A 19,813-nucleotide genomic window follows, 5' to 3' on the forward strand; every position below is an offset into this window, starting at 1 on the left:
GCCTGTTACCCAGATCCTTCTAGTCAGATTCATGCATTTGGTGATTTGTGTTAGTCCACAAAATATTGATTGTCTATTTTTCAAAGAAGTTCTTCAGTGATTGTGCTGTTTCTTCATGATACCTTTTGTTTCAGTTGCTTTCTCTCTGGTTAACTAAGGCTTTGTGACTAAATGGAAGTTGGGTCACCCATTTGTTAAGGAGGGTGTGCGCAGTTAAAATGTTGACTGATGTGGGAGGATGTGGGTGGAGCATTTCGTATATAATCCATAAGCTTTCTAAATAAACACAAAAAATGATTTAATCCCTTCTTCCCTTTCTATCCCCACCCATTTTGTTTAGGTTTTAATAGTAAAAAAAAAAAAAAGAAAGAAAGAAACTTCACAAAGTCTCTCTTCTTCCCTCATCTGCCCCTCCCACTGTGGCATCTTTGGCACTTGTGGAGTGTTTTCCTGTTGGAGGTCACCTTTTGTTCCTGATGGGGCATGTTAGCATTCACTAATGTCGTTAGCTTTGCATCAGATTCCGAGGCATCACTGATTTTAAAGGTTAGATTTGGACAATTTGTGGACAGTGCAGATTGTGGACAGTTTTTCTGTTAAGATTTGGTCATTTGGTGTATTCCAGTTAGTATTTTGGTGACTTATTTAGGAAATGTTGTGTGTTTCTATGTATTGTTCTTTACTCCATTTTCAGTTAGAGGTAACTGGACACCAGCAGAGATTGAGCAAACACTTGTTTTGGTTTAAGTCTTTGCTGATAAGAAACACATTTAAAAACTTTCTGAAGTAAAAGGACTAATATTTAAATATATATATTTGTGCAGAGGTAAATTCCCAAGTATGCAACAGTATACTTGGTATATGGTATATTATTTATACCATAATATCATAGATGTTTGCTCCTAGAAGGATTATGTCCCTTTGGCATAATGATTGCATTGAATTGTTACATTTGATTCCAAACAGTTCTGATTTCCTATTCTCAGAGGAAGCCTTCGACAAATTGCCTCAATCCACTGTTCCTGAAATGCAGCGTAGCAATTTGGCACCAGTCATCCTGCAGCTAAAAGCACTAGGAATTGACAACGTTCTCAGGTTCCACTTCATGTCGGTAAGTCCTACCTTCAATCTGGGACCCATGGGACACTGGAGTGCTCACAGGAGAGTGTCAAAATATTGTTAGTAGCTTTCCCACTCAGGTGCTGTGTATTTTGCTTCTTTGTGAAGGAGGATTCCCTTTGTATTGAGGAAAGGCTAGTGAATCAACTGCATGATTTAGTCAAATGGTTTGTTGAATACTTTGTGTGTAGTGAGTTAGGTGGAGTTGCTGTCCTCATAAGTAAGTGCAAAAAATATCACAGCTTTTATTTATTGTATTTAAATATGCTTTATTTATTTATTTTTTAATGAGTGAGAGATACAGAAAGCTATATACAGAGAGGCCACTCATCAGCTCTGGCCTATGGTGTGCTAGGGATTGAACTTGGGTCCTTAGAGCCTATGGCATGAAAGCCTTTTGTATAACCACTGTGTTGTCTTCTCAGCTCTAACTGTCACCATTGTTAGAAGTATAACTTTATGGGGGCCGGGTGGTAGTGCAGTGGGTTAAGCGCACATGTGGCGCAAAGCACAAGGACTGGCATAAGGAACCCAGTTTGAGCCCCCGGCTCCCCACCTGTAGGGGAATAGCTTCACAGGTGGTGAAGCAGGTCTGCAGGTGTCTATCTTTCTCTCCCCCTCTCTGTCTTCCCTTCCTCTCTTGGTTTCTCTCTGTCGTATCCAACAACGAGCGACGACAACAACAATAATAACCACAACAAGGCTACAACAACAAGGGCAACAAGGCGGGGGGATGGCCTCCAGGAGCAGTGGATTCATGGTGCAGGCACTGAGCCCCAGAAATAACCCTGGAGGCAAAAAAAAAAAGTATAGCTTTATTCCTTGGAATTTCATTGGGTAGGGTAGAGTGGAAAAATGAGACCCAAGTTTAGTTTCTGTCTTTGCTACCATGATCTTGTCTAAATATTTTTTACTAGATGATATTCATTTTCTTCACCCATAAAATTAAACTAAAACACTGATATGTAAGGTATATTTGCTGTATGGATGTGTTTAATGAAAAAAAGCTATGCAATTTGGGATACTATTATGATTTTGTTACCTGGATTATTATAAATGAAATAATTTAGGAGGAAAGAGTAATGATGCTGGACACTATGTAGATGCTCAGCAAACATTTGTGAAAGAAAAAGAAGGGTGTTAGGATCCAGAGAAGAGTTGAAGGTCACATCAGTTTAGATTAATGTTCAGATGAACTCTATTATTTTCAGAAATTCACATTCAGTTAGGGAAGGTTTGGAATGTAGCTCTCAGTAACATGATGATCAGTCATCCATCAGTAGTACCACTAGACCTAGAAAGGCCATTTCAGGAGGAGCTTACAAGAATGAAAATGTGGAAGTGGGAACTGTGGGCATGCCAATAGGAAGAATGAGTTTATTTACATAGGAAGTAGTTGCATTATTTACATGTCCTGCAGTAAGAAATTAATTTAGGAGTTCATTTTTTTTTTTTTTTTGCTTGTTGACAGCCCCCTCCAGCACAATCGATGGTTCAAGCATTGGAATTACTCTATGCCCTGGGAGGTATGCCTGACTTGTATTATGTGCTTTCTAATCTATTACTAGTTTGTGGTATTAGTAAGGTAGCATTCAGGACTCATTGTTTTCAAGAATGGGACTGCTTGTCTGTATATATAAATTCCTCTTGGTGTATTGCACCAAAGCAAAGAACTCTGGTGAAAGAGAATGGGATGGGATAAAGTGCCATTGGGGTCCTAATTGTGCCTCCGAGACAGCAATCAAGAGGAGATGAGAGGTTGTGCCTATAGGTTGAAGACTATGCTATAAATCATGACCCCCCCCATAAAATAAAAAATATATATATTCATTTTAACAATCCTTGAATTTTATCAAATTGAAATGGGACAATTTGATTAAAAGTATATAAAGTCTGATTATGACAATCATTTTTATAAAGCATATTAGTACATCAAAACCAGTAATTACCACCACCAGGGTTGTACTTCTAAGAAACAGCCATAAGCTTCCCAACCAGGTCTTACGAAGTTACCTCTCTAAGCCTATTCTCTCCTGCTATCCTGATCCCTGTCATGAAATCTGTAGTTTAGTTTCCTCTCCTTATCTCCCCTTCATTCAATTCCTGGGGTTCTTTGTGGGGAATTGGGCAGGTTGCCACCCTGTGGTATTGCTTAAACAAGGAAACATCATGTTATAGAAGCTCTATTCTCTTGTTTGAAAATGTATTTAGGAAATTATAAATGTATTTAGAAAATTATATCCTGGAACCTGGAGATAAATCAGCCTATTGGAATACATACTGCATGCTCAAAGTCCCAGAAGCCATAGGTTAAATCCCCTGTACCTTCTTATGCCAGACCTGGACAGTACAATTCTTGCTCATAAAAATAAAATAGGCCTGGGGCTGGGCATATAGCATAATGGTTATGCGAAATGACTTACGTGCCAGAGGCTCTGGTATCCCAGCTTTAATCCATAGCACTACCATAAGCCAGAGTTGAACAGTATTCTGGTTAAAATATGGAGAGAGAAATAAAAAATTAAAAAAAGAAAAATAATATAAATCTTAAAAAAAAACTTTAAAAATGGAAGAGAAAGGAAAGAAAATCATCACATGTATTAACCTCTTCAGCAATACTCTGGAAATTGCTCTAACTGAATGTATTGATAAATTCCATTTTGGTATTAAGTTTTAGTGGAGGCTTTTGTTCTTTTAGGTTCTGTTTGTGGAGGCTTTTTTTCTTTTAGGTTCTGTTTTTAGCATCTTTTTATATACAATTTTCTCTTAAATTATCTTTTTATTTATTGTATAGAGATAGTCAGAAATCAAGAGGGGAGGGGAGATAGAGAGACACCTGCAGCCCTGTTTCACTGCTCATGAAACTTTCCCCCTGCAGGTGGGGACCAGGGGCTTGAACCTGCGTCCTTGAACACTGTAATTTGAGCGCTTCGCCAGGTATACCAGGTTTATCTGTGTCCCCCGTTTTAGTATCTTTATTGAGATATTCATATACCATATAGCTCATCTCTTTAAAATGTGCAATTCACTGGTTTTTAGTATATTCACAGGTTGTACAATCTCCATAAGTTTAGAACATTTTTATCACTCAGAGGAGAAAAAAAACCTTATACCCATTAGCACTCCGCTTTTTATTTCTTCTCCTCCATCCCTCCTAGTTCCAGGCAACCACTAATATATTTTCTATTTCTCTTTTTCCCCATGAGTTGAATATTTTTAAAGATACTTTATTTTTAATAAGAGAGAGTGAGAGAGAGAAGGACTAGAGCACTGCTCAGCTCTGGTTTATTGTGGGGCTGGGGACTGAACGTGGTACCTCAGAGCCTCAGTCATGAAAGTCTTTTGCAGAGCCATTATGCTATCTCTCCAGCCCTTCTATTTTCTGTCTCTCTAGACTTGCCTGCTGTGTGCATTGCATATGTAGTTCTTTGTGATTGGCTTCTTTCATTTAACATGTTACTCATCTGTATTACAATTTGTATTAACACTTCATTTCCTTCTTTATTAGAGCTGTTTAATTGTTGCAGACTGCTGGGCTGGTGTAGTGGCTCTGCCTGTGGACTCTGAGGCAGGCAGACAGGGCTTCAGATTCAAAGCCTGTCCTCCCCCAGAAGCAGCTGGTGGTTCACCACCACTATGGGAAAAGAAAATAACTGTTTTGATTGTGTGGCTGTATCACATATTATCCATCCATTCATTGATGGACATTGGGGTTGTTTTCCCCTTTTGGCTACTATAAGTAATGCTAATCTAAGCATTCACATACAGATCTTTGGTGGACATTCCTGTCAACAGTGTATGAGGCGTCCAGGGCTTGTTGTCTATCTTTATTCTACTCATCCATCAAGGAGAGGAAGTTAGGTATCTTGTGGTTTTCTTTTGTATTTCTTCAATGAATAGTGGTCTAGAGCACCTTTTATATATTTATTGGCCATTTGTATGTCTTTAGAGAAATGTCTGATCAAATCAAATTCTTTGTCCTTTTATTTTCCCAGAACACTGCTGAGCTCTGGCTTATGGTGGTTCTGGGGATTAAACCGGGGATGAGGCAGCCTCAGGCATGAAAGTTTTTTTTTTTGCAGCCCCACTTGCCCATTTTTCTTGGTATTTTGATTTATTACTGTTATTGAGCTGCAGGAGTTCTTTATTCTGGCTTTAAGCTTATTATCAGATCTGTGCTTTGCAGATTTCTCTCATTTTTGAGTTGGCTTTTTACTTTCTTGATGGTATTGTTTGCAATACAAAAATTTTAAGTTTTCATATACTTCAGTTAATGTTTTTCTTTTGCAGCTTATGGTGTCATATTTAAGAAACCATTGCCTTACCCATGGCATAAAGGTTACAGAGAACTTTGGAGTTTTTGAGAATTTTTATAAATTTTTTAGTATTTATTCCCTTTTGTTGCCCTTGTTTTATGGTTGTAGTTATTATTATTTTTGTTGTTACTGATGTCATCATTGTTGGATAGGACAGAGAAATGGAGAGAGGAGGGGAAAACAGGAGGGGAGAGAAAGATAGACACCTGCAGACCTGCTTCACTGTCTGTGAAGGGACTCCCCTGCAGGTGGGGAGCCGGGGGCTCAAACCGGGATCCTTACGCCAATCCTTGAGCTTTGCGCCACGTGCACTTAACCCCTTGTGCTATCGCCCAACTCTTGTGAACTTTTATAATTTTAATTATCTTTATTTATTTATTTATCTACTTATTTGCCACCAGGGTTATCTTGGAGCTTGGTGGCAGTACTATGAATCTACCACTCCTTGTGGCCTTTTTCTTTTCTTTTCTTCCTATTTTGACAGGACAGATAGAAATTGAGAGGGGAAGGTGAGATAGAGAGGAAGAGAGACCGAGAGATACTTGAAGACTTGCCTCACAGATTGTGAAATCCCTCCTGCCCCCTGCAGGTGTGGAGTGGAGACTTGAACCTGGGTTCTTATGCATGGTAGTATGTGTTCTCAACTGGGTCCACCATGGCCCAATGTCTGTTTTCTGTGATCCATTGTAACTTCATATTTTGTATATGGTGAGGTAAGGTTTCATTATGATACTTCTCTGTGAAGAAAAAATCTGTAGCTTAAAAGATCTTCAGTGACTTAAAAGGCCTTAATATTAGCTCTACATAAAGTCAGCCCAAAGTGATTGTGTGTTGGAGTAATTTTTTCCATTCCCTGTCTTCAAGCATGTAGTAGGAACTTGACAGCAAGGTTTCCAGGAACCTTGCTATAATGAGAATTCTATAATGAGAATGAGAGAACTTTGATTGCACAGGCATTTTTCATTTGGACTGATTTTCCTTCCTTTAAGATAGAATGACATCTAACAAATTTATGTTCTTTCACTGCCCTAAAGAAGCTGGGAAAGATAGAAACACTCAACTAGGGGCCAGGTGGTGACGTACCTGGTTGAGCACACGTGTTACAATGTGCAAGGACCTAGGTTCGAGCCCCAGTCCCCACTTGCAGGGGGAAAGCTTCACAAGTGCTGAAGCAGTGCTGCAGGTATCTCTCTGTCTCTCATTCTCTCTATCCCTCCCTTCCCTCTCAATTTCTGACACCGTGGAACGTCTGCAGCACGTGAGAGACTGGACATGTAAGCAATCCAAAGGGGACAAGGGAGGACAGCAGGAGAGGCAAAAGCAAGGGAAGATGTTTCCAGGGAGCTGTGCTAGCAGAGTCAAAGGCTGCCGGAGACCCTAAGAACTATACTTTTTGTATTTGGCACTGAATGTGAAGAAGGCACAGCAGGAGAGAGACTGTTCTGGATGAGGAGAGCATGGGAGCAAGAGGGCGCTGCAGGGCCATTTCCTTATGATTAAGTCTTTCATTTCATTTCATTTCATTTATTCCATTAGAGCACTGCTCCACTCTGGCTTAACCATTATGCTATCTCCCCAGCCCTGGTTAAGTCCTGAATAGAAGGCATTTGAAGTATCAGTTTTAAAAAACCAAGTATTCAAGGCCTCTGAGAATATCTTTTCCATCTCTCCCTCAGTATCCCTCCCTTCCTTCCCTTCTCTCTACCCTTCCCCCTTTCTTTCTCTTCATTGTTTAGACTTCACCACTCAGAACTAACTTTTTCAGGTATAGAGAGGGAGGGAGGGAAAACCACAGCAGTAAAGTTTCCCCCAGTGCTGTGTATAGTATGCCCCATGTGATGTTCTGAGGGCTTGAACCTGGGTCATGTACTACTTGGCGAGCAGGTGTCCTGCCACGTAAGGTATCTCACCAGCCCCCACTTTTTTACTCTCTCTCTCTCTGTCTCTCTCTCTCTTTTTTTTTTTTGTCTTGGAATTAAACCAAGGACTTCATACATTCAAAACCTATACTCTGAAGCTGAGCCGAGCCCTCTTTACTACTTGAATATTAAGGGTATTCTGATATGAGATGAAGTTTGTTAGTGCATGAATCATCTTTTGTATACTTTTTTTTTTCCTCCAGGGTTATCATTGGGACTCAGTGTCAACACTTTGAATCCACTGCTCCTGTTGGCCTTTTTTTCTTTTCTTTCCATTTTATTGGATAGGACAGAGAGAAATTGAGAGAGGAGGGGGAGATAGAGAGGGAGAGAGAAAGAGTGAAGTGCCCCTACTTGTGAAGCACTCCCCCCCCCCCAGAGGTGGGGAGCCAGGGGCTCGAACCTGGGTCCTAGCGTGGGTCCTTGCACTCTTTACTGTGTACACTCAACCAGGTGTGCCAATACCTGTCCCCCCTTTGTATACATTTTTTTTTCACCACTCATAATCTGCTATTTTTCCAGCACAATAATCCTTGTCTTCTGATTCTCATTATTGTTGCTGTGACAGGTCTGGACAAAGACTGCCGTCTAACTGAACCACTTGGCATGAGAATAGCAGAGTTTCCTTTGAATCCCATGTTTGCAAAAATGCTGCTTGAATCAGGTAAGTGGAAACCTGCAATTCCCAATGATTTTTATTTAGTTGGAGGACTTCATTTTCTGAATTCTTTGTACTCTGAGAAAGAAGGCAAGATACATTTAGAATAGTAAAGGACCTTCCATGTAAAACAGTTTGTTTGAGAGCATGTTGCTCATTTGATTGAATGTTGGACAGCATTAATTCAGTAAATACTTAAATGTGCTTCCTCTGGGCTTGACTGTTTTTTTTTGGGGGGGGGTGCTTTTTTTTTTGTTATTTTTTTGTAAGTGCATTCGATTTGGTCACCTCTATTCTTTTTTTTAAATATTTATTTATTTATTCCCTTTTGTTGCCCTAGTTGTTTTATTGTTGTAGTTATTATTGTTGTCGTCATTGTTGGATAGGTCAGAGAGAAGCGGAGAGAGGAGGGGAAGACAGAGGGGGAGAGAAAGATAGACACCTACTGACCTGCTTCACCGCTTGTGAAGCGACTCCCTGTAAGTGGGGAGCCGGGGGCTCGAACTGGGATCCTTACATCGGTCCTTGCGCTTGGTGCCATGTGCGCTTAACCCATTTTTGTTTTTTTTTTAAACACAGGGAACCTCTCCCTCATAATAAAAATATACATAATTTTAAAAAAACCCTATATCCTAGAATTTATTATGTGGTTTTCTAACTTAAGTACATTCACAATGTTACTCAGCTATTGCTACCTCTTTTCTCTAGAACTTTTTCACCCTTTCAAACTGAAATACTATTAAACACTAATTTTTCATTTTCTCTTCCCTCAGCCCCATACAACTAATATTCTATTTTCTTTTCTTTCTTTCTTTTCTTTCTTTCTTTTTTTTTTTCCTACCAAAGCACTGCTCAGCTCTGGCTTATGGTGTTGCTGGGGATTGAACCTGGAACTTAGGAACCTCAGGCATGAGAGTCTCTTTTGCATAACCACCGTGCTACCTACCCCTTCCCTTAATATTCTTTCTTTTTAAATTTTTAAAAATTTATCTTTATTTGTTTATTGGTAGCGACAGCCAGGAATTGATAGTAATGAAGAGATAGAGAGAAGAAGGAGGAGGAAGGGGAGGGGGAGGAGGGGGAGAGGGTGGGGAAGAAGGAGGAGGAAGAGAAGAAGAAGAAAAAGAGAGAGAGAGAGAAAGAGAGAGAGACCGACCTCCAGCCCTGCTCCACCACTCATGAAGAGAGAGAGGGAGAGAGAGAGAGAGACCGACCTCCAGCCCTGCTCCACCACTCATGAAGCTTTTTCCCCTACAGGTGGGGACCAGAGGCTTGAACCTGGGACCTTGCACATTATAATGTGTGCTCAGCTAGGTGTACCCGGCCCCTGCCCTCAATATTCTATTTTCCTTATGAATTCAGCTATTCTAGGAACTTCATTTAAGAAGTTGAATTTTTCCTTTCATGATTGACTTATTTCAGGTAGTATAGTATCTTCAGGGTTCCTGAATGTTAGAGTATATGTCCAGATTTCCTTTTTTTTTAAGGCTGAATAATATTCCATTGTATGACTGTGCCATTTATGTCATTGAACTTGCAAGGAACGCCCACCTTTTGACTACTGTGAATAATGCTGTTATGAATATCGATGTACATGGCCCTGCTTTTACTTCTTTGGGTATATACTTAAGATGTAATTTCTGGACCACATGATATTTTTTTCTTTCTTTCTTTTCTTTTTTTTTTTTTTTTGTCATTGCCACAGCTTTACCACTCCTGTTTCAATTTCTCTGATACCTTCAGGTTTTTGTGGTGATATGAACTAAAGTGTATAACCTGGAGATCTTCTTAGAAGGCAAAACCATCTAAAAAATACGGTTTTTGTGTGCCCTGTCTCCAGGAGATATTTGTGCTTACTTTTGTCTAACAAAATGTTATATTAACTTGCAGTTTATCAAGCTGTATTTCAAACTAAGTGTGGTGAAAATTAGCCACACTGGGGTCTGTTGTTGTTGTTAGTGTTTATTATCAGGGTTATTCCTAGTGAATCCCTTCCCTGCCTCCCTTTCTCCCTCCTACTTTTCTCCCTCCTCCCTTCCCTTCCTTTCTTCCTTCTTTCAAGTGTGAGAAACAGAGAGGAAGATAGAAATAGAGAGATAGAGGAGAGACACCACACATGAAGCTTCCCCTGTGGGGGTGCTCCCATCCATGTGGTGGCTGGAGCCTTTGAACCTGGGTCCTCACGTACTAAGGTGTGTGCTCTAGTGGGTCATGGTTGTGTTTTTAAACAGTCAAATGACCTTAACCTACATTGAGAACTAGGATTCTAAGTTGGGGCTTGGGGTACGTGTCATTCATGAGGCAGGAAGCTGTGGGGATGGGTAGGCAGTGCAGTTTGCTTTCACTTGCTGACCATAGTGTGCTTCCTGGTCTCCTTATGCCTAGCACTTTCTAGGTGAAGTGAACTCAGCTAAGAGAAAAGCCACCTCAAAGAAGGGTCCAAGAGCAGAGAAACAGCCAAAGAGGCACAACACACGTTTCTTGCCCCCTTCTCTCTCCCTCTCCCTCTTTCTCTCCCTCTTTCTCTCCCTCTGCTTCTCCCTCTCCCTCTCCCTCTCCCTCTGTCTCTCCCTCTCCCTCTTTCTCTCCCTCTGCCTCTCCCTCTCTCTCTCCCTCTCCCTCTCTCTCTCCCTCTCTCTCTCTCTCGTTCTTCCATGGAAGGAGCAGGGGGTTAAGGGTGGAGCAGACAGTAAGAGTTCCTTGGTAAAGTTTGGTAACAGAATGAAAGCACCATGTGTGGCACCAGGGGAGGCTCCATGAGAAGTAGATGGTGCTTTGGTATCTCCCCCCACACCACTTTTTCTTTATATGTCTATGTCTCAATCTGAAAACAAAACAAAAAAAAAAAATAAGTTCACTTAGCATGGTGGTTTTTCATTGATAGTGCATTTGAAATCAAATGTGCCTTTTTTGTTTTACAGGAAATTTTGGTTGTTCTCAGGAAATTCTAAGCATTGCTGCCATGATGCAGATCCAGAATGTTTTTGTGATCCCTTCAAACCAGAAGTTTCAGGCAGTAAGTCCAACCTTCCCCACCCCCCAAAAATGTTTATACCCATCTCTCTCACTTTGGGGTTTCCTTGATAAAACTACCCAGGAACTGCTGAATTGTGCAAATGATATCAGCTAACATTCTGAATGTACATTTAAAAAAATATTTTTTTAAATATTTATTTTCCCTTTTGTTGCCCTTGTTGTTTTTCATTGTTGTTGTAGTTATTGATGTCGTCATTGTTGGATAGGACAGAGAGAAATGGAGAAAGGAGAGGAAGACAGAGAGGGGGAGAGAAAGATAGACACCTGCAGACCTGCTTCACTGCCTGTGAAGGTACTCCCCTGCAAGTGGGGAGCCGGGGGCTCGAACCGGGATCCTTTAACCAGTCCTTGTGCTTCACGCCATGTGTGCTTAACCTCCTGTGCTACTGCCCGACTCCCTTAAATGTACATTACGTGCCTGACGTTTCTGAAATGGAGGCACAGAAAGATTAGGTAACTCATTCATGGCTGCAGAACCTAGAACTAGTTAGAGTTGCCTTTCAGAGTCCAGAGCTCCAAATTTGAGCCATTGTCCAACTGACTTTACTACGAGGAAAATGGTCCTTTAGGCAGCTCCGGAACTAGTCCAGGTAAGCCCATTGGTGACATAAGAAACTGATGTCTGGACTCAGTAAGCTGACTTTGGTGTGTTGAAACTAAGCCAAGTTGTTGACACAGGTAGGTGTAAGGCCCCGGGCATCAGTGATGACTAAAAGCTAAACTGCTAGAAAGACAGTGAGGGGGAAGTCTGGCTGTTGAAGAGCGCTTCAAGGTGAGTGTGCTGATAGATGCAGGTGAAGATGAGTTCAAAGTTGGTTTCTGCTGGAAAAGTCTGATGTGGCAGCTTTGTACCCAGAGGACTAGCTTGGATGAAGAGAAACTTACATGCCTTTGAGCTTGGGTTGTTACATTTCTTTTTTTGAGTTTTTGATTGTTTGCTTTTTCTTTTTTTCCTTCCTTCTTTCCTTCCTTCCTTCCTTCCTTCCTTCCTTCCTTCCTTCCTTCCTTCCCTCCTTCCTTCTTTCCTTTTTTTTTGGTTTGTTTTTAATAGGACAAAGAGAAATTGAGAGAGGAGGGGGTGATAGTGAGAGGGAGAGAAAGATAGACTACTCGTAAAGCATCCCCCCCCGCCCTTGCAGGTGGGAAGCAGGGGATTGAACCTGGGTCCTTGTGATAGCTAATATATGTGTTTAACTGGGTGCGCCACTGCCCGGCCCCCAGTTGCTTTTAACTTTAACTGTTTTAACTGTCCTCCTTGGGGTAGGCAAGGTCTAGTTTAAGAACAAGGCCATGCTTATGTTTTGACCACTATGTCTGAAATTATAGTGTATTGCCACTCCCCCTTTTAGTAATATTTTTTTCTCCTCTAGAACTTCCTAACTAGGGGCCAGGAGTGGTGCACATACATGGCAGAGAGCACATGTTACTGAGCTCAAGGACTTGGGTTCAAGCTTACAGTTCCCACTTTCTCTTGGGAAATGGCTGAACTAGAACAGGTGCAAACCAGGTCTTTCTGACACTAAAGCAAGAGCTATTTAATGCAGTGTTAACCTCCTAGTACTAGAAGCTTACCAGGGTCAACTTTCTCTCTCTCTCTCACTCTCTCTCTCTCTCTCACTCTTTTTTAAATTATTTGTTGGCTAAATCTAGAGAGAGATTGAAAGGGAAGGGGAAGGTAGAGAAAGAGAGACACCTGCAGTACTGTGTCACTGCTTGTGAAGCTTCTCCCCAGAAGGTGCGGACCAGAGGCATAAACCTAGGTCCTTCCACATTGCTACATGTTTGCTCAAGTTGGTGCACCACTACCTGACCCCTAGAATCAACTTCTAAACATTATTTTATTCTTCCCAGGCTCGAATGCACCGGAAGTTTGCTGTGGAGGAAGGTGACCATCTCACTATGCTCAATGTGTATGAAGCTTTCATCAAAGTAAGCACAGCCACCACTTGAAAGGTCCCTCCGCATTCACACATTCACAGTGATCCGGTCCTACGCCTCAGTTTATCGAGAAGGGTGGTAGAGGTCTCTGTGATCTCCTATTTGCTGATTACCACTACTTCTAATCCACACAGTCGGTCCCCTGCTTGAGTTAGTGGTGCAGTTTTGGCTGGAAGGTAGCAGAGATTGTTACTACTGCTTCTTGTCTTGCCCTGCCTAACAGATGGGGGAAGAGAAAACAATTACCTTCATAATACAGCCTGAGTGTTTTTCTTATTCTCCCTTTGTCCGGGTCTTTCCGTAGCATAATAAGAACTCTCAGTGGTGTCAGGAGCATTTCCTGAATTACAAAGGTCTTGTCAGAGCCGCAACTGTGAGAGAGCAACTGAAAAAGCTTCTTGTCAAGTTTCAGGTTCCCAAGATATCTAGTGAAGGTAAGAATAAAACACTAACCCAGTGATGTCCTCTTTTTTGGTCTCCTTGGTTGCATTCAAGTTTTCTTGCTGGGCTGATGTGAGGCAGTACAGTGTACGTTATCTAGACTCCTATTTAAAACTGCCTCTGTTGATGAAAAATTGTATGTGAAAGTATGGTCTTTTGGTTTGCTTTTCATCTCTGAGGACTATTCTTTCTAAAAATAACCCCTGACTACACAAGAATTGTTGACATTTGCAATATTGAATATTATATAATTAATTTTCTCATATGGCTTTGCAGGAACAATAACATTTAAGTGAACAATATTTACATGTAAATTAATATATATAAAGCTGGTGCTGTGTGTCACTAAGGTAAGACAGATGGACTGTCAAGACATAACCTCTTGACCTCTAGCAGTGACAGTGATTCCCACTAACTGAGGACACACTGGGCTACACTATGACAGGGATTCTGCGAATATTCTATAACTTAATTTCCCATTCTATAAAGTATAGGTGATAACATCCTTTTTAGTTGTACAGTCCTAGGGACAAGCTGAATTAAATCCAGGACAACACAGTCAATAAACAGTAGACCAAGATGTGTTTGGCTCAGAAGCTTTGTTAAAAAATGATTTTTATTAAGGAAATCTTTTACAAGACTTTTGTTATCTCTGGTGTACAATTTCACATCCCTACAAAATATGTATAAGAACATTTACTCACCATCTAAGTCCCCTTTCCCTCCAGTGAAGGGAACTGGACCTCCTAGTGCCTTAGGCTTGCCCTACCCCACCCCCACTGTCTTAGTGACCTCAGATCTGCCAGCATAGGGTAAGGAATTATATAAATTTCAGTCTCTCTGTCCCCAGGATTTGCTTCTTAAATCCCACATATACATGAAATCATCTGTTATTTATCTTTCTCATTCTGACTTTTTTTCACTTACACTATCCCCTCTAGTTGTATCTCTTTTCTAGCAAAAGACAAGATTTCATTTTTTCTTAAAGCTGAGTAGTGTGTGTGTGTGTATACATTTATCTGTTCTTGGACACTCGGGTCGCTTCCATATCTTGGCTATTTGCTTTGTTTTGTTTTGTTGTTTTACCAAACTACTACTCATCTCTGGCTCATGGTGGTACCCACAAATTGAACCTGGAAACTCTGAATCTCAGGCACAATAGTCTGTTATGTAAATCACTGTTCTCTCCCCAGCCAGTGCATAGAACTTTTCAGATTACTGTGTGTGTATTCTTACAGTCAATACCTAGGAGAGGAATTGCTGAATAAAATTGCAGGACCTCCCCCCCCCCCCCCCCGCCTCTCTCTCAGGTTTTCATACAATTTTTCCATAGGGATTAAACCACTTGGAGTTCCTACCTTTGAGGAAGTGATACGTCTCCTCATTCATTAGTCATCATTTGTCTTGAGTACCTGCTCTGTGTCTGGCACTTCTGCTATTCTAGCACAGTGAATCTACTGATATTTCTAAAGTGTCTCTGACAGGCCATACTCATTTCATACTCAACAGCAGTCAATGGAAATGTGTGCAGTTGTGATTCCCATTTCAGAAGTGAGAAAAATGAGCCTCAGAGGAATTGTTGGCTGTCAGTTACACAGTGAGTGTGTGGTACAATCAGAATATGAACGTGCAGTCCAAGAGGTGACTTAGATGAGGTGTTGGATTCAAGCATGATGCCTGGAATTCAAAGCCTGACCTTGTATGTGCCAGAGTAATACCCTGGTTCTCTTTCATTAACCAGTCAGTAAGTAAATCTTAGAGAATATGAACTTAGACAGTTTTATCCCAGATATTCTCATTAAATAAAGTAAATAATATATTTTTAAAAAAAGAAGAAGAAGAAGAAATGTAGATTTGAAGGCAGGGGTAGATAGCATATTGGTTATGCAAAGAGACTCTCATGCCTGAGGCTCCAGAGTTCCAAGTTCAATCCCCTGCAACACCATAAAACAGAGCTTATTGGTGCTCTGGAAAAAACAAACAAACAAGAAATGCAGATTTGAGCCTCCACCTGCAGGGGGAAAGCTTCATTAGCCATGGAGCCTGCTGCTGCTGTCTGTCTGTCTCCATCACACTCCCTATCTATCTATCTATCTATCTATCTCAATCTCATTTAAAAAGGTAGATATGAGATTTAATATTCTGTGCTTAGATACAACAGAGAGAATCATGAAGATGCAATAAATTACATCCAAATAAAAAACTTCTCAGCAGATAAAATCTGGTGACAGGAAGAAGAAAAATTTTTTTTCAACAGGTAATGAAAAAAAAAACTTGAAAGCTTTATTAAAGATTGAGCTATTTAACACATTAAGAAAAAAATATTAGTTTTCAAAATGATAAATGGGCAAAGAAATGGAATAGAAAATTCACCAAAGAAGAAATACAGGTTCTAATCAAATAACTGTATAGAAAAAGATGGGTACCCTTTATCCAAAACACTGCTAGTGAGGAGATGTAGTGAAACTGACATTCTGATACATTGCTGATATAAATTCTAGTACCTTTGGGGAACTTACTTAATCAACATACATAATTCACAGGATCTTAAGACACTATCATCTATAAGGTACATCATTATTTTATATACCACTAGGAAAGGAAAAAAATGCTGCCAATTATAATTATAAAGTGTTAAAAAAGTTTGAGTCTTAGAATTAATAAAATATGGTATGTCACAAGCCATATGAATAACCTTCATCCTTTTGTACGATAATTTGGAATGTATCCTGTGGAAATCTAATAAATGGGCAGACTTCATTCTTGAAAGGTTTCTATTATAACAATCCCAATTAAAATGCAACGCCTGAAATTTTGAAGAATCACCATGATTTATATCCACAGAAATAATATTTTAGACTAGTATCTATCCCGGTTTGTGTCTTATGGGAGAGTCATCATTCCTATAAGATCCATTCCTGAAAAGTGGTTTCTCATCCACTCTGTGGAGTTGTTCTCTTAGGTTCTGGTGTCCAGCCATAACCTGTTCATCTGTGTTCACAAAGGTGAGGGGGAGGGTCCAGGTTAGAGGAAAAGCACAGCATGTCTCCCTCATCACCACCATGGGAGGGTGGGGCTCTCCACAGATGGTGCCAGGCAGGCGTCCAGCACGGGAAGGCTGGGCCCATTCAGAAGATGGTTATGAGATGGTTTGAAGCAGCTGGAGTGGGAGTAGGACTGGATCCAATGCCTCTCAGCATAGACCTGAACGCCTACAGCACAGGGTGGGGAAGGTCTTACCCATCATTCTCTTTGCTGCCCTGTGTAGGCGATCCAGACCCGGTTCTGAGGTGCATTGTTGCAGGATTTTTTGCCAATGCAGCGAGGTTTCATTCTACTGGAGCTTACAGGTAACCATTTGTGGTGCCATTTGTTAATACATAATTTTAAAACATGACCCAAGCCCTGTCGAAAACTGATGTGCTGGAATAGCAAAGAAATATAGTCATTGCTCATATATCATGCTTCCTCCCCCAAATTAGGTGAAGTTAGCTACATGACTTTATTTATTTATTTTTGCCACCAGGGTTGTCACTGGGGTTCAGTGCCTATACATCTAATCCACTGTTCCTGATGGCTTTTTTTTTTTTTCCTTTATTTGACAGGACAAAGAGAAATTGAGAGGAATGGGGGAGATGGAGAGGGAGAGACACAGACATCTTCACTATTTATTTCACTGCTCATAAACTTCTCCCCACATGTGGGGAGTGGGAACTTGAACCTGAGTCCTTGCACATGGTAATGTATGTGCTTAACCAGGTGCCTGGGCCCAGCTATATGGCTTTAAAAAAGACAACTTAGGGAGTCAGGTGCTAGTGCAGCAGGTTAACTGCATGTGGCGCCAAGTGCAAGGACCAGCATAAGGATCCCAGTTTGAGCCCTCGGCTCCCCACCTGCAAGGGAGTCGCTTCACAAGTAGTGAAGCAGGTCTGCAGGTGTCTTTCTCTTCCCCATCTCTCTCTATCTCTCTCCGTCCTAACAATGTCGACATCAATAACAACAACAATAAAAACCAAGAAGGGCAACAAAAGAGAAAATAAATAAATATAAAATTTTTTTTTTTAAAAGATAACTCAGCTTAACAATTCTCAAGCATTCATTACATTCACATGTTCTAAGAACAATGGCAGTCATAGGCCTGGAGCTTGATAATATTTCAATTCTGACAATAGAAGATTACTAAAAGAAACCTTTATAGATAACCTTTCTGAAATCTGTTACTTTTACCATTGGGTAGCTTTCATGTTATCCACAGTATTGAAGTCACCACCTATCCTGATATGCTGTGGCCACATTTACTGCCTTTGCGTATTGGAGAGTGTTTCTTCACATGCTGAACATGCCTTCCATTACAGTCTATAGACTTTATCCAGTGCCGTTTTCTAGTCACAGAAAATCAATGATAATAGATGCCCTGCTAATAGCCTTAAGTATAAACAATAAAAACTTACACACAGCTTAGCCTTCTTTTCTCCAGCCTAAATCATTCTAATCCTTTGAATTGTTGCTGTTGGTCTGTTTTCCTCACATGGATCCATCCCCAGGCCCCCCAGGAACACTCTGTAACCAGGGTTTGCTTAGTGACATCCTAATCAATTAACACTCACTTGTGATCTGGTTCTACTGATAGCTGTGGGCTCAGGCAATGTTTCTCAACTTGGGTCAAATCAAACTTGAGTTGGCATTTTAAGTATTACTACTCAGTGAAATGACTAGATCAGTCATGACCTTACGTTGTCCCCTTATTATCTCCCGTTTAACTTTTTTTGGTGGAAAAGTTTGTAGCTATAATCACATATTATTTCTGCTTCCCACGGAGTTGGAAGCATAAAAATAGGCTGAGGGCCGACAAAATAGCTCACTGGGATAGTGTGCTGCCTTTCCTGTGCACACCCCAGGTTGAGCCTGGCCCTCCTGTGTTGAAGGAAGCTTTGGTGCTGTGGTCTCTCTCTGCCTTACTGCCTATTTCTCTGTTAAATAAGGTAAAATAAAATAAACATAGAGAAAGTAATATTCTTAATTTTCTGAATATCCATATGCTGCTTTTTTTCACCTCTCTCTTACATGTGATTTATTCCTGACTTCTGAGGCAGCAATGGGGATGGAGGGGTACAAGGCATAAGCGAAGATGGAGAGAGAGAATGGCTTTGCTTCTGTGAAGGCACAAACATGCACATGCATTTTTTTTTTTCTTCTACAGTAGTGAATAGAACTATGGGAAAGTCTTGAAATAAATATTTAAAGTGTCCTTCAGGCAAAAATGTTTCTATTTTTTAAGGACTATCCGCGATGATCATGAATTACATATCCACCCAGCTTCAGTCCTCTATGCAGAGAAGCCACCACGCTGGTAAGCCACCCTCTCCTGTCCTTGTCCTTGTGACTTCTTCAAAGGCAAAGATAGTTCTTGTTCCTCTAGGTCCCCAGTGCCTGACCTACTACACCTTTGTGCTACTGAGATGCCTACAGAATCTCTGCTCTGTCAAAGCTACTCTTAAGCAAAAAGTGATATTCCTCTGCTCACTTCTTTTTTCAAGGGTTTGCTATGAAAGGGGCAGCCCCCACCCCCTCCCCATTGCCACTTCATTTTCAAAAGAGCCCTTATTGACAAAGGTATTCTGTAGTTGATCCAGTCCTAAAGCAAATCATACCACGAGGGTGGTGAAGGAGGGCCCCAGTGCCCCATTTTGGCCTCACTCCCTCTCACCAGAGGCTTCTTCCTTTCTCTGGGACCCCCTTCATCAGGGACTCATTTCTGGTGTTAAGACAATAGACAGCACAGTGTTTCTGGGGAGTTGTGAGGGAAACCCTGGATCAATACTCGACAATAACCCAGAATCTAGTATCTCTGTCTAACATAGACTGTTACTAAAATCTGAGATTTTTAAAAAATATATATCTTCTTGGTGTCTAATTCCTCAGCTTGAGGCAAAGCATTATCTTTTATTTTTAGAGGTGAAATTTGGGAGCATGGAAAAGTATTGACAACTGTGTCTACCTGTGTAACCCACTCTCAGAATAACATAGGATAGTCTCATCACTCCATAGAGTGCCCTAGTGTCTCTTGACAGTTAATGGCCAGCCTCTTTCTGAAGCACGCAAGCATTTGCCTCTCATTAGGCTCTGTTTAGACTAAGGATCTGAAAAAGAACCTGTGCTGATAATTTAGATGTCCTGAAAAGGTCACATGGAATATAAAGACTCCCTTTAAATGAACTCACCACTATTCACTACTCTGGTCATGAGGCCTTAAGTGTGAAACATAAATACACATGTTTAGTATTAGTGCCTGACACAATGACTTGATACCCGCTAAAGGTAAGGGGGAAAACTCGTAATTTCTAATTGTGGTTCTTGACTGTCAGCATAAGGCCTTGGGAATTAGC

The 19,813-nt window shown here is 40.8% G+C and overlaps 1 protein-coding gene across 2 annotated transcripts in view; it reads left to right on the forward strand.

Annotated features, from left to right (window-relative positions):
• DHX35 (DEAH-box helicase 35) overlaps positions 1 to 19,813 on the forward strand; it is a 94,035-nt gene that overhangs the window by 66,189 nt on the left and 8,033 nt on the right. Inside the window, exons 13-20 of one of the 2 annotated variants that reach the window (XM_007521642.3) lie at positions 987 to 1,111; positions 2,591 to 2,645; positions 7,923 to 8,018; positions 10,934 to 11,028; positions 12,900 to 12,977; positions 13,291 to 13,420; positions 16,696 to 16,777; positions 18,706 to 18,777. In XM_007521642.3, coding sequence (XP_007521704.2) covers positions 987 to 1,111; positions 2,591 to 2,645; positions 7,923 to 8,018; positions 10,934 to 11,028; positions 12,900 to 12,977; positions 13,291 to 13,420; positions 16,696 to 16,777; positions 18,706 to 18,777 — 733 coding nt within the window. Of the gene's footprint in view, positions 1 to 986; positions 1,112 to 2,590; positions 2,646 to 7,922; positions 8,019 to 10,933; positions 11,029 to 12,899; positions 12,978 to 13,290; positions 13,421 to 16,695; positions 16,778 to 18,705; positions 18,779 to 19,813 lie in introns of those variants that run through there. The other variant, XR_009549518.1, reaches the window with a different exon arrangement.

The sequence above is a fragment of the Erinaceus europaeus genome, chromosome 1 (assembly GCF_950295315.1).
Source record: "Erinaceus europaeus chromosome 1, mEriEur2.1, whole genome shotgun sequence".
NCBI classification, from domain to species: Eukaryota; Metazoa; Chordata; class Mammalia; order Eulipotyphla; family Erinaceidae; genus Erinaceus; species Erinaceus europaeus.